Below are 14928 nucleotides of genomic sequence, written 5' to 3'. Positions count from 1 at the left end.
AGCTTATGACCTAAGAAAGATCCATTGAAAGTGTGGGTTCACAGCTGCAATCCAGATGTGTTGGTCATTACTGAGACGTGGTTAAGGAAGAGTGTTTTGAATACTGATGTTAACGTTTCTGGTTATAACCTTTTTCAGCAAGACAGATCTTTTGGGGTCAAGCTCCTGAAACTTGACCCCAAAAAAACATCTGGGTGAGATGGTTTAGACCCTTTCATCTTTAAGGTTGCTGCCCCTATCACCACCAAGCCTATATCCAACCGTTTTAACCCGTCTCTCCTTTCTGGGGAGGTTCCATTGCTTGGAAGGCAGCGACGGTTCGTCCTTTATTTAAAGGGGAGATCAAGCTGATCCTAACAGTGATAGGCCTATTTCTATTTTGCCCTGACTATAAAAGTGTTGGAAAAACTTGTTAATAATCAACTGGCTGGCTTTCTTGATGTCTATAGTATTCTCTCTGGTATGTAATCTGGTTTCCAAACAGGTTATAGATGTGTCACGGCAACCTTAAAGGTCCTCAATGACGTCACCATTGCCCTTGATTCTAAGCAATATTGTGCTGCTATTTTTATTGACTTGGCCAAAACTTTTGATACAGTAACCATTTAATTTGCGTTGGCCAGCTAAGGAGTATTGGTGTCTCTGAGGGGTCTTTGGCTTGCTAACTACCTTTCTCAAAGAGTGCAGTTTATAAAGTCAGAACATCTGTTGTCTCAGCCACTGTCTGTCACCAAGGGAGGCTCAATTCTAGGCCCCAAGCTCTTCTCAATTTACATCAACAACATAGTTCAGGCAGTAGGAAGCTCTCTCATCCATTTATATGCAGATGATAGCCTTATACTCAGCTGGCCCCTCTGGATTTTGTGTTAAATGCTCTACAACAAAGCTTTCTTAGTGTGCAACAAGCTTTCTCTACCCTTAGCCTTGTTCGGAACACCTCCAAAACAAAGGTCATGTGGTTTGGTAAGAAGAATACCCCTCTTCCCACAGGTGTTATTACTACCTCTGAGGGTTTAGAGCTTGAGGTAGTCACCTCATACAAGTACTTGGGAGTATGGATAGACGGTGCACTGTCCTTCTCTCAGCACATATCAAATCTGCAGGCTAAAAACAAATCTAGACTTGGTTTCCTCTATCGTAATCGCTCCTCTTTCACCCTAGCTGCCAAACTAACCCTGATTCAGATGAGCATCCTACTAGATAACGGAGACATAATTTATAGATTGGCAGGTAAGGGAACTCTCGAGCGGCTAGATGTTCTTTACCAATCATGCCATCAGATTCGCCATGCATGCTCCTTATAGGACACATCACTGCACTCTATACTCCTCTGTAAACTGGGCATCTCTGTATACCCATCGCAAGACCCACTTGTAGATGCTTATTTATAAAACCCTGTTAGGTCTCACTCCCCCCCTATCTGAGATATCTACTGCAGCCCTCATCCTCCACATACAACACCCGTTCTGCAGGTCCCCAAAGCACACACATCCATGGGTCGCTCTTCTTTACAGTTCGCTGCAGCTAGCAATTGGAACGAGCTGCAACAAACACTCAAACTGGACAGTTTTATCTCAATCTCTTCATGCAAAGACTCAATCATGGACACTCTTACTGACATTTGTTGCTGCTTTATGTGAAGTATTGTTGTCTCTACCGCCCTGTTATGTTGTCTTAGGTCTCTCTTTATGTAGTGTTGTGTCTCTCTTGTTGTGATGTGTGTTTTGTCCTACATTTATATTGTATTTATTTATTTAAAAAAGTTATTCCAGGCCCCCGTAGGAGGCCTTTTGGTAGGCCGTCATTGTAAATAAGATTTTGTTTAAATAAAGTATACATTTAAAAAATAAAAAAAGTTTATTTTTTAAGTCGCTTTGAATAAAAGCTAAAATGGCATATATTACTTATTATTATATTGTGTTGAGTATAATATTGTGTGTGTATGTTTGTGTGGGTGTTATGCATGTGTGTGTGTGTGTGTGTGTATGTGTGGATGTATGTGTGGGTGTTAAGTATGTGTGTTCCTGTCAGCCAGAGCGGTCTGAGTCCGACTGTGCCCCCATCACTAATACTCCTGCTAACCTCAATTCCACTTCCAAAGCTTTCAGTTGGGAATCTAGTGCAGAAATCTGGCTAGCTCAGCTCATCCTACACAGGCTAGCCTTCTAGCTCAACACCAGCCAAAACATTTGGCCTCAAAGCCACATTTCCATGACAATTAGAGGGGCTCAAAGGAGCATGGGATACGCATGCCCCCGCAGAGCCCTTCAACCGGGTCCAACGGCCAACGGAGAGGAGAGTTACAGTGGGCTAGCTGTCCTTGGATTCAGAGCTAGCTTCAATGGGCTCCAGTTAATTTAGCAGCTTTCTGTTTAACATGTCAATAAACGTTAGGATCTAGGATCAGCTTACCCGTGCCAAATTATACCCTTAATTATTAGTGGGGAGATACAAAACTGACCTTGAATCAGTTTGTAAAAGGGAGTATCTGGAGGGAGGGTGCGACAAGGCCACATTTGCCAGAGAGTATGAAAGGGGTTGGGAAGTCGACCAATGAAAGGTTTTGGGTTTCAGAGAGAGTGGTTTTGAGGAGGCTAAATTATCGTCTGTCCTCCCCGTCTCCCCTTCTTTCTGCTCTACCATTATTCAACTGAGACGTTCTATGGATTTGGTCAATTGATGGAGTGGAGGACCGAATCATCTCTCCATGGCCCGTCAGAAAAGGATGTCTGGCAGAAGGACATGAGGGGAGGGAAGACTAGGCCTCGGTTCACAGTTAACACAAACAACTCCTAACGTCAATTTAGAATAGCATTCACCAAGGGAAACTAGGCACCAGAGTTCCATAGATTAACCTAAATGGAGGTCAAACATGATCCAAAATTGTTGACCTTCCACGCAACTCAGGGGGTGCGTTCGTAAATTCACTCTGGTTATCAACTCCTTTTTCAGAGCACTCGTCCGAGTGTGCTAAAGCGCAGAACAACTGATGAATTTACAAACGTTAAACACCCGTTGAATATGGCCGGTGTCAGTAAACGACGGCAAAAAAGCGTAATTAATTTGTTGCCAGCAGCACAGGTAGAATCACCAACTCTAAATAACATGAAAACATGAACATGAAAACAGCCAAACCAGCTCTACTATGGTGAGTAAAATGGTCAGAGTGAGGTGTTCTCTCATTTGTGTCCAGAAGAATCTAGCAAGCTAGTCAATGTTAGCTTGGATGCTTGACTGCCGTTGTGAGGTCAGAACGCTCGGATCAACCCTACTCAAACCTACATCCAGTGTAGTCTCTGAACCCTCAGAGAAAGACACGTTCTGAATTTGCGAAGGGACAATCTGACAACGCTGAATTTACGAATGCCCAGACCACACTCTGAGCACACTCTGGCACTGCAGAGTGAATTTACGAACACACCCAGAGTCATCAAAAACCACACTAAAGAAAGCCAGGAGACAAAATGAAACTGGAGGTCGAATGTGATCCAATATGTCCGACCGCAAAACCTGCCAAACATGCAGTCGCAAGTAAAACCACTGAAATCAAAGAAATTGGAGCCAAAATGATTGTTGCGCTTACCTCTCTCTGTAGTACCAGCTCCTTGGTGAAGGCCATGGCCTCGTCGCTGAAGGGCTCAGCCACCTGCATGCCGCCGGGCATGTTCCTGGAGCCGCGCGGACACTCGATACCTGGCCAATGAAAAACACAGAACAAGTGTCAGCAAAACAGCCAATAAAAATAACTACGAGGTTAGACAACATTTAGACAGGTTAGAATGTTGCGGTCAAACAAGTTGAAGTTTCCCCTAACAACTGATACATGAGTCAAAATCTGACATTTATTTCAATCCCGTAACAACCCAGCTTTAGGACAGTTACGATACAACGATGCCACCATAACAGGTGAAGTGGCACTAGAGATTAGTGGAGCTGAGCATTATCGTGGCAGCTAAATGGATGATTGGTAATCGCTGGTCAATCCTAAGCGTTTTCCCCCTCTGTGGTCATGTTGGGTTAACAGTTAACATCCTCTAAATTGCTGTGCTTCAATGACTGCAGCTTCATCCTTTGTTTGGCCGTCCCCTGGCGCTGACCTTGCTATTCATGACTATTAACTGCACTGGGTCTTTTCACTGGGTAGTGGATTAAAAGAACAGCCTGGGGGAGGATGGGAGGGTTGGAGGGCAGGAGGGCTATAGGGGGGCTTGTTATAGGAAAGCTGTGAGGCGATGCATGCTTATCTCTTGCACTCAGAGTTGGCTGAGCGTGGGTGTTTGAAAGAGAATGTGTGTGTTTGAAAAGTTAATGTGTGAGCAAGTAGGGGTGTTGAGGTGAGGGGCAGTGTGGTGAGGGGCAGCGCGGTGTGGCGAGGTGAGGAGCAGCGTGGTGAGGTGAGGGGCAGAGAGGTGAGGCGAGGGGCAGAGAGGTGAGGGGCAGCGCGTGAGGCGAGGGGCAGCGCGTGAGGCGAGGTGAGGAGCAGTGTGGTGTGGCGAAGTGAGGAGCAGTGTGGTGTGGCGAGGTGAGGAGCAGTGTGGTGAGGCGAGGTGAGGGGCAGTGTGGTGTGGCGAGGTGAGGAGCAGTGTGGTGAGGCGAGGTGAGGAGCAGTGTGGTGTGGCGAGGTGAGGAGCAGTGTGGTGTGGCGAGGTGAGGAGCAGTGTGGTGAGGCGAGGTGAGGGGCAGTGTGGTGTGGCGAGCTGAGGGGCAGTGTGGTGTGGTGAGCTGAGGGGCAGTGTGGTGTGGTGAGCTGAGGGGCAGTGTGGTGTGGTGTGGTGGGGTGAGGGGCAGTGTGGTGAGGGGTGGTGTGGTGTTGAGATGTGGTGTGCGCTAGGCTATTCTCTGTATGCTGAGTGGTGATGTGTGGTGTGGTATGTGCTAGGCTAGACTCTGTATGCTGTGTGGTGTGTGCTAGGTTAGACTGTATGCTGAGTGGTGTGGTGTGTGCTAGGTTAGACTGTATGCTGAGTGGTGTGCGCTACGCTAGGTTAGACTCTGTATGCTGAGGTGTGTGCTAGGCTAGATTCTGTATGCTGAGTGGTGAGATGTGTGCTAGGCTAGGTTAGACTCTATGTTCAGTGGGGAGGTGTGTGCTAGGCTAGGTTAGACTCTGTATGCTGAGTGGTGAGGTGTGTGCTAGGCTAGACTCTGTATGCTGAGTGGTGAGGTGTGGTGGACGCTAGGCTAGACTCTGTATGCTGAGTGGTGAGGTGTGGTGGACGCTAGGCTAGACTGTATGCTGAGTGGTGAGGTGTGGTGTGGTATGTGCTAGGCTAGACTCTGTATGCTGTGTGGTGTGTGCTAGGTTAGACTCTGTATGCTGTGTGGTGTGGTGTGCGCTAGGTTAGACTCTGTATGCTGAGTGGTGTGTGCCAGGTTAGACACTGTATGCTGAGTGGTGAGGTGTGTGCTAGGCTAGACTCTATGCTGAGTGGTGAGGTGTGCGCTAGGCTAGACTCTGTATGCTGTGTGGTGAGGTGTGGTGTGGTATGTGCTAGGCTAGACTCTGTATGGTGTGGTGTGTGCTAGGTTAGACTCTGTACGCTGAGTGGTGAGGTGTGGTGTGTGCTAGGTTAGACTCTGTATGCTGAGTGGTGAGGTATGTGCTAGGCTAGACTCTGTATGCTGAGTGGTGAGGTGTGGTGGACGCTAGGCTAGACTCTGTATGCTGAGTGGTGAGGTGTGGTGGACGCTAGGCTAAACTGTATGCTGAGTGGTGAGGTGTGGTGTGGTATGTGCTAGGCTAGACTGTATGCTGTGTGGTGTGTGCTAGGTTAGACTCTGTATGCTGTGTGGTGTGGTGTGCGCTAGGTTAGACTCTGTATGCTGAGTGGTGTGTGCTAGGTTAGACTCTGTATGCTGAGTGGTGAGGTGTGCGCTAGGCTAGGCTCTGTATGCTGAGTGGTGAGGTGTGGTGTGGTGTGGTATGTGCTAGGCTAGACTCTGTATGGTGTGGTGTGTGCTAGGTTAGACTCTGTATGCTGAGTGGTGTGGTGTGTGCTAGGTTAGACTCTGTATGCTGAGTTGTGGTGTGCGCTAGGCTAGGCTCTGTATGCTGAGTGGTAAGGTGTGGTGTGAGCTAGGCTAGACGCTGTATGCTGAGTGGTGTGGTGTGCGCTAGGCTAGGTTAGACTCCGTATGCTGAGTGGTGTGGTGTGCGCTAGGCTAGGCGCTGTATGCTGAGTGGTGTGGTGTGCGCTAGGCTAGGCTTTGCTGAGTGGTGAGGTGTGGTGTATGCTAGGCTAGGCTATTCTCTGTATGCTGAGTGGTGAGGTGTGGTGTGCGCTAGGCTAGGCTCTGTATGCTGAGTGGTGTGGTGTGTGCTAGGCTAGACTCTGTATGCTGAGTGGTGAGGTGTGTGCTAGGTTTGACTGTATGCTGAGTGGTGAGGTGTGAGCTAGGCTAGACTCTGTATGCTGAGTGGTGTGAGCTAGGTTTGACTCTGTATGCTGAGTAGTGTGGTGTGTGCTAGGTTAGACTGTATGCTGAGTGGTGTGGTGTGTGCTAGGCTAGACTCTGTATGCTGAGTGGTGTGGTGTGTGCTAGGCTAGACTCTGTATGCTGAGTGGTGAGGTGTGTGCTAGGCTAGACTCTGTATGCTGAGTGGTGAGGTGTGTGCTAGGTTAGAATGTATGTTGAGTGGTGATGTGTGTGCTAGATTTGACTGTATGCTGAGTGGTGTGGTGTGTGCTAGGTTAGACTCTGTATGCTGAGTGGTGTGGTGTGTGCTAGGCTAGACTCTGTATGCTGAGTGGTGTGGTGTGTGCTAGATTTGACTGTATGCTGAGTGGTGTGGTGTGTGCTAGGTTAGACTCTGTATGCTGAGTGGTGTGGTGTGTGCTAGGCTAGACTGTATGCTGAGTGGTGAGGTGTGTGCTAGGTTAGACTCTGTATGCTGAGGTGTGTGCTAGGTTAGACTCTGTATGCTGAGTGGTGAGGTGTGTTCTAGGTTAGACTGTATGCTCAGTGGTGTGCGCTAGATTTGACTGTATGCTGAGTGGTGTGGTGTGCGCTAGGCTAGACTCTGTATGCTGAGTGGTGTGGTGTGTGCTAGGTTAGACTCTGTATGCTGAGTGGTGTGCGCTAGATTTGACTGTATGCTGAGTGGTGTGGTGTGCGCTAGGCTAGACTCTGTATGCTGAGTGATGTGGTGTGTCCTAGATTTGACTGTATGCTGAGTGGTGTGGTGTGTGCTAGGTTAGACTCTGTATGCTGAGTGGTGTGGTGTGTGCTAGGTTAGACTGTATGCTGAGTGGTGTGGTGTGTGCTAGGCTAGACTCTGTATTCTGAGTGCAGGGCCGATGCAGCTACTGTAGCAGGCGCTTGGCTAGGAACCTTTGATGTCTGGGATGATGCCTTCAGTGGAAAGCAACTTGAGCTTCAATCGAGACGCCACCTCTTTGTCTTCTCCTCACGTCAGGACTTCAAACACACACACACTTGAGGAGTGAGCATGGTGCAGGGCTCTTCAACAAGCAAACAGCATTCCTCCTCTGTGGCTGCTGACAAGAACCCTCATATCTACGTAAACTAAGTCAACTTTGCAAACTACACACAAGCAAATCATACACACTTAACACCCATGAAAACTCCATCACACATTCACTCATTGTATCCCTCTATCCAATGTGTGCAGCATCTCTCTTTCTCACACACACACACACACACACACACACACACACACACACACACACACACACACACACACACACACACACACACACACACACACACACACACACACCTCCCCCTATCCTCTCTCCACCCTGTTGCATTGATTCATGTAAACTCAGAGTTTGTTGGTTCTGCTGGGCGCTACACCCAACAACATTGTGCTAACAAAGCAACATCAGCCTCCTGTCCAAAAAGTCTCAGAGTCATCTTCTAGTAATCTGGAGGCTCCCGCCAATCCTGATTGATCTTTATGCTAACCACATCCGACATGATTGGACTAGAGAAGCGAAAGGGGAAAAGGTGGACCGGGGGTCAAGTTTGTGATGATTGGGTCCTCATTTTGGCACTGACTGACCAACTGGCGCGCAAACACACACCCACACACATTTCCTAGCAATGCTGTGTTAGCAAAACTTCCCACACACAAGGACACACCGACAATTCTCATCTCACCCCTCTAACAAAACAAAAACATATTTTCTGTTGAACCCGCGGCATGGCGAGAGCCACAGAGGATGAAGACTCAATTACCTCTTAATAGCCAGTAAATAGTCCCTAGATTAGCATTTAAATTGCCCAGTGTGCGTGGAGCCCCGGCTCCAAGGAGGAAGGAAAAAGTCATTTCAGTCCAGCAGCATCCCCAGTATTTTTAGACATGTTTTGGCCTGGGATTGACCGAGTGAGTGGCTGGGCAAGTATTGTATAAGACCGAGAGAGGGGTAGAGAAAGCCAAGCTTAAAGTAAACTGCTTTCACTAAGGGATGTCCTTCTCTCTAGGACAGAGGGTGAGGATGGGAGAAACACAGGGGCACCATAGGGACAATAAAATCCTGGATCTGCGTTTTTCAATGTGGATCAAATCCAAACTAACACAACTGTTTCAATTAAACGTATCAACTAATCACCAAGCTTTTGATTAGCTGAGGCAGGTGGAATTGCTGGGCTACCCTATGGGGCCAGACCCTTTACCCAGCCCCCGTATGGACACACACACACACAAACAGCTCTGCTCAGTAGTGCTGGCTAGCCACGCGCATAAGATGTAATGTTTTAAAATCGGTGATCCCGATGATGAAATACAGCCCTTCCCCGTCCCAGCCTCCTCTGCCCAATCCTCCCTGACACACAAACGTACACAGTCATTTACACACACACTTTCTCAAAAAGACACACACACACAGGTGCCCTGGAATAGCTGCTCTACAAATCACCTGTGGCCAGAGCATATGTGCTACTGAGCACTGTGGTTCAGACAGCTCCATGTTTTATGCAAGCAGACAACTTCACTCCTGTGATGAAAACACTCAGACAATCTCTCTCCCTCTATCATTCCCTCTCTCACTCCCTTCCCTTCTAAATCTTTAATTCCCTCCCACCCGCTCTTTCTTTTAATCACTTTCTCCATCTCTCCTTGCCCTCTTCTTTCCTTTCAATCACTTGTTCCCTCCCCTCTTCCTCCCCCGACATCCCTCTCGACTTCCCCCTCTCTTCCTTCTACCTACAACCCCTTCTCTCCCACTCTTCTTCAATTGCAAGTCACAAACAGTGAAGTGAGAGGACGGTCAGAAAGGCTTTGAAATTGCATTAGGGCTTTTAAATTTGCCTTTAAAATGGGCATTGAGAAAAAGTGAGATTGGATTAGCGAGGAAGAGGGGGGGGGGGTTGCTTTGCTACACATAGCCTGTACTTAATATAGCCTACCTGTCGACTTCCCGCGACAATGTTGCAAAGAGCAGCAGCTAACTAAAGGGGCTGTGTAGCTCCAACCCAATTATTCAACGCCTCATTTCACATTTTGTTAGCTACTTGTCTAAGATATCGGTTACATGGAAAAAATGACTTAGAAACACACAAAAGCAGACACTTGACAAAAAAACACGAAAATGTTGCCTCTACCTGCAGCTTCTGCTAGCAACAAATGGTGGAGAAGAACAGCCAGGTGACCCAGTTCTAAAGTAGATTCGCAAAATGAACAAAAATATTGCAAAGAAAATTGCAAAAGAAGGCAAGGATGTGGCTGAAATACAACATACAGTGAGCGCACTGAAAACAAAAGTGGACACTCTCCACAACCAAGTTACAAATGCCGAAGAGAGGATATCAACATTGGAGGACAAGAACACCCGCCTAAACCACACTGTTGAAAGAAATTGAGATTGTGATCGAAAATCTGGAAGAACAAGTACAATACCAGGAAAGTTAGTCACAGAAACACACTTCGGATCAGAGGGGTTCCCGAAATCCACATAAATACGGTGGAAAGACCTTTTACACAGTCTAGTTGAGGACACACTGGAAGATGTTATTATTTATTTTACCTTTATTTAACTAGGCAAGTCAGTTAAATTCTTATTTTCAATGACAGCCTAGGAACAGTGGGTTAACTGCCTGTTCAGGGGCAGAACGACAGTACCTTGTCAGCTCGGGGGTTTGAACTTGCAACCTTTCGGCTGCTAGTCCAACGCTCTAACAACTAGGCTACCCTGCCATTAACATAACCATTGGGAAAACCCAATACGACACTGCGCCCTGGACCAACCCCACGCGACCCCTGGCCTATCCTAGTGAAATTCTTACCATTCACCGACAGGGAGAAGGTCCGGATCAAAGCAAAATAACTTAGGACTTTTCACTGGAAAGGGACAAAGGTGGAGTTTTCCAAGGAGGTTCAGGACGAGAGAAATGCGTTCATAGAGGTGAGAGACGTGCATGAAATGGGGACTGAAATACTCCTTGCACTACCCTGCAGTGTTCTGGGTTACTGTGAGGGGATCACTAGGTTGTTTTACAGACCCAAAGGAGGCAAAGAAGAGTGTCGCAGACTTTAACCTGGCCAAACCATCTGAGTAGTGTGGTAGGCTATGGAAGATACACATGGCGGGCAGTGGTTCATCACGAATGGACTACCATTTTTGTCTAAGGAGAACTTCCTATGTTGTGAATAACATTCTCAATGAGTGTTTATGCATAGAATATTACAATGTTCTTTGTCTGGGAAGCTTTTACAGCATACATACGTGGAGCAATAATACAATGATCAGTTACTATTAACAAACAAGATGAACAGAAAATTGATCAACTTGAAAGAGAGCTCAAAATGCTGGAGGGGGAATATTGGTCCAATCCGAACAACATTTCTCTGGTAAACTTGACGAAAACCAAATACGGGCTGAAAATTCCCTGTACAGGTTGAAGCATAGACGGTATGAATCAGTGGAAAATGCAGGAAAACCGTTGGCCAGTCAATGGAAATCTAGAGAAACAGATCGGCAAATAGGTGGAATCAGAAAAAAGACAGGCAAGCTGATTACCATTCATAAAGAAACAATATAATTTGAGACGTCTATCAGGAATGTTCTACTTCAGACAGTCCTTTAGATATGCACAAAGCAGAGTCATTCTTTCAGAATCTGAACCTTCCTAAACTAAAAGAGGAAGACAGGAACTGGATCGACAGTCCAATTACAAAAGGTTTGCAGAGCAGCAAAGCCCAGAAATATTGAAAACATCGATTAACACAGGTGAGCTCCCATAAGTGATGCAGCAAACATCCTAATCCCCAAAAAGGGAAAGGATCCCCATGAGTGAGGGAGCTACCTTCCAATTCCCTTAATATATTGTGATGGAAAATAGCTTACAAAACTTCTGGCTATGAGGGTGAACCATATCATTAAGAAAATTATAAATCCAGAAAACCAGGTGGGATTAGTGAAAGGCAGAACTTCATTTGACAATCTATTGCATGTCATCTGGAAGGCAAAATATCTGGATACTTCAGTGGCAGCCTTATCCCTAGACGCAGAGAAATCCTTTGATAGGGTGGGCTGGAACTACCTGCATTATACTATAAATACATTTGGATAGGGCTTTCAGAATATTATTAAACTTCTGTACAAAGACCCCAAATCCATAGTAGTCACTAGCGGACTACAATCTCTATTTTCAGTAGGAGACGAGGCACGAAACAAGGTGACTGTCTCTCGCCCCTCCTATTTATTATAGCATTAGAACCGTTAGCCGAAGCCATTAGGCTGCATCAGTCAATAAAAGGGGTTAATATGGGAGGTAGAGAGAATAAACCACTGCTTTATGCAGACGACATATTACTAATAATGTCATGCTCCCAACATATGGCCTTAACTGGACTTTATAAATTCATTTTCAGAGACAAGTCAACTGGACCAAATCTGAAGTAATGCCGCTATCAAAACATTGTCTGACTTCCTCAGCTGGGGGTTTCAATGGGTCCTTAAAAATATGAGGTACCTGGGGATCACATTAAATCCTGGGCTAGAGAAGAAGATTTCTGAAAACCTTGACCCACTACTGAACAAAATTCAAGTCCAGTTTAAGAGCTGGGATAAGCTACAAATCTTATTATGGTGTAGGATACAGGTTATAAAGATGGTCATTAGCATGTTACCACTGTCCATACCTGTCTATACCTTTATATCCAGAAAGAAAGTGATTACGGAGTTTGTTTGGGCTGGTAAAAGGGCCCAGATTAAACTAGAGAGATTACAGGAAACGACTGAAAAGGGAGGATTAAACTAGAGAGATTACAGGAAACGACTGAGAAGGGAGGATTAAACTAGAGAGATTACAGGAAACGACTGAGAAGGGAGGATTAAACTAGAGATTACAGGAAACGACTGAGAAGGGAGGATTAAACTAGAGAGATTACAGGAAACGACCGAGAAGGGAGGATTAAACTAGAGAGATTACAGGAAACGGCCGAGAAGGGAGGATGGAACTAGAGAGATTACAGGAAACGACCGAGAAGGGAGGATGGAACTAGAGAGATTACAGGAAACGACCGAGAAGGGAGGATTAAACTAGAGAGATTACAGGAAACGACTGAGAAGGGAGGATGGAACTAGAGAGATTACAGGAAACGACTGAGAAGGGAGGATGGAACTAGAGAGATTACAGGAAACGACTGAGAAGGGAGGATGGAACTAGAGAGATTACAGGAAACGACTGAGAAGGGAGGATTAAAGCTTCCCGACATGCAATTATATCAAGAAGCCTTTGTAGCTGCCCAAATAGGCTCTCTTTACGGAGAACTCTAAAGAGGCCAATTTGGGTGGACATGGAGGAAGAAGTTAATGCCCCATTCAGAACATCAAATTATTTGAGCTAACAAAACGTGGGACTGCAGAATCCAATAATGTCCCATACTAAAAAATATATGGAGTCAGATACATGAGAAAGAGAAATCTTCACCTTTCCTGACAAACTCTGCTTCGTTATGGAACAACGCGACATTGAAAACAGGGGGACACATGGTTTTCTGGAAAGCTTGGTATAGAAAGGGGAAAAAGAACATTGGTTGTCTATATCAAGAAAACGTGTTCACCTCTTTTGAACAAGGTCCAAGTATAATTTACAGAAACAAGGCTTTTGGAGGCATCTCCAGCTTAGAGATTGTATGTTTAAGGTAGGACAGAGTAACAACACATTCCCTGTACATTCCAATAAGTGTTAAAATAGAAATCCTTTTCAAATGACTTTTGGAGCGGAGGAATTGAATATAATAGTACAACAGATGCTCCTCCCTATGAGAGATGCCCGGTCCAAACTGATTCAATTGAAAGTGTTCAATAGGATTTATAGGACTCCTCTGAGGTTTAACAGAATAGGTTTGATAGAATCCAGTCTATGCTGGAGATGTCAGTCAAGTACAGGTGACATGAAAGCAGGAAGCACCAGTGACTAGATCAAAAACAAAGTGGTCAGATGAAGCAGATGCTAAGCTACAGTTTTGCAGCACAGACTGGAATATGTTCCAGGATTCCTCCGATGGCATTGAGGAGTACACCACATCTGTCATTGGCTTCATCAATAAGTGCATCGATGACGTCGTCCCCATAGTGACCTCACGCACATACCCCAACCAGAAACCATGGATTACAGTTTTGCAGCACAGACTGGAATATGTCCCAGGATTCCTCCGATGGCATTGAGGAGTACACCACATCTGTCATTGGCTTCATCAATAAGTGCATCGATGACGTCGTCCCCATAGTGACCTCACGCACATACCCCAACCAGAAACCATGGATTACAGGCGAAAGGCAAGAGCTGCCGCTTTCAAGGAGCGGGACTCTAACCCGGAAGCTTATAAGAAAACCCGCTATGCCCGCCGATGAACCATCAAACAGGAAAAGCGTCAATACAGGACTAAGATCGAGTCATACTACACCGGCTGTGACGCTCGTCGGATGTGGCAGGGCCTGCAAACCATTACAGACTACAAAGGGAAGCACAGCCGAGATCTGCCCAGTGACACAAGCCTATCGGACTAGCTAAATTACCTCTATGCGCACTTCGAGGCAAATAACACTAAAACATGCATGAGAGCACCACCTGTACCGGAAGACTGTGATCACGCTCTCTGCAGCAGATGTAAGTAAGACCTTTAGACAGGTGAACATTCACAAGGCCGCAGGGCCAGACGGATTATCAGGACGTGTACTGAGAGCATGCGCTGACCAACTGGCAAGTGTCTTCACTGACATTTTCAACCTCTCCCTGTCCGAGTCTGTAATACCAACATGTTTCAAGCAGACCACCATAGTCCCTGTGCCCAAGACAATGAAGGTAACCTGCCTAAATGACTACAGACCCATAGTACTCACGTCTGTAGCCATGAAGTGCTTTGAAAGGCTGGTCATGGCTCACATCAACACCATCATCCCAGAAACCCTAGACCCACTTCAATTTGCATACCGCCCCAACAGATCCACAGATGATGCCGTCTCTATTGCACTCCACACTGCCCTTTCCCACCTGGACAAAAGGAACACCTATGCGAGAATGCTATTCATTGACTACAGCTCAGCGTTCAACACCATATTGATGAGCTTTGCGGGCCCTAAACTGAACATCTAGTCAAATGGCTTCCCAGACTACTCACATTGCTGTCCCCCCTGTCCCCTCCTCACCACTGTCACTCTCTGTTGTCATCTACGCATAGTCCCTTTAATTAACTCTACTTACATGTACATAGTACCTCAACTAACCGGTGCCCCCGCACACGGACTCTGTACCGGCACCCCCCTGTATATATTGTTATTTTTTACTGCTTTAATTACTTGTTACTTTTATCTCGTATTCTTATCTGTATTTTTTGAAACTGCACTGTCGGTTAGTGGCTCGTAAGTAAGCATTTCACTGTAAGGTCTACAACTGTTGTATTCGGCGCATGTGACAAATAAAATTGGATTTGATGATCCATTTGTTCTGTGACTGTCC

General features: G+C 46.2%; 1 protein-coding gene across 1 annotated transcript in view; it reads right to left on the bottom strand.

Annotated features, from left to right (window-relative positions):
• Nucleotides 1–14928, bottom strand: part of LOC139378428 (staphylococcal nuclease domain-containing protein 1) — a gene marked incomplete at its 5' end in the record, with an annotated part of 274769 nt that overhangs the window by 205714 nt on the left and 54127 nt on the right. The window contains 1 exon segment of the mRNA XM_071120595.1: nucleotides 3584–3693. Within this exon segment, the coding sequence (XP_070976696.1) occupies nucleotides 3584–3693 (110 nt within the window).

Source organism: Oncorhynchus clarkii, chromosome 21, assembly GCF_045791955.1.
Source record: "Oncorhynchus clarkii lewisi isolate Uvic-CL-2024 chromosome 21, UVic_Ocla_1.0, whole genome shotgun sequence".
Lineage (NCBI taxonomy): Eukaryota > Metazoa > Chordata > Actinopteri > Salmoniformes > Salmonidae > Oncorhynchus > Oncorhynchus clarkii.
This window is presented reverse-complemented; position numbering and strand designations above follow the sequence as displayed.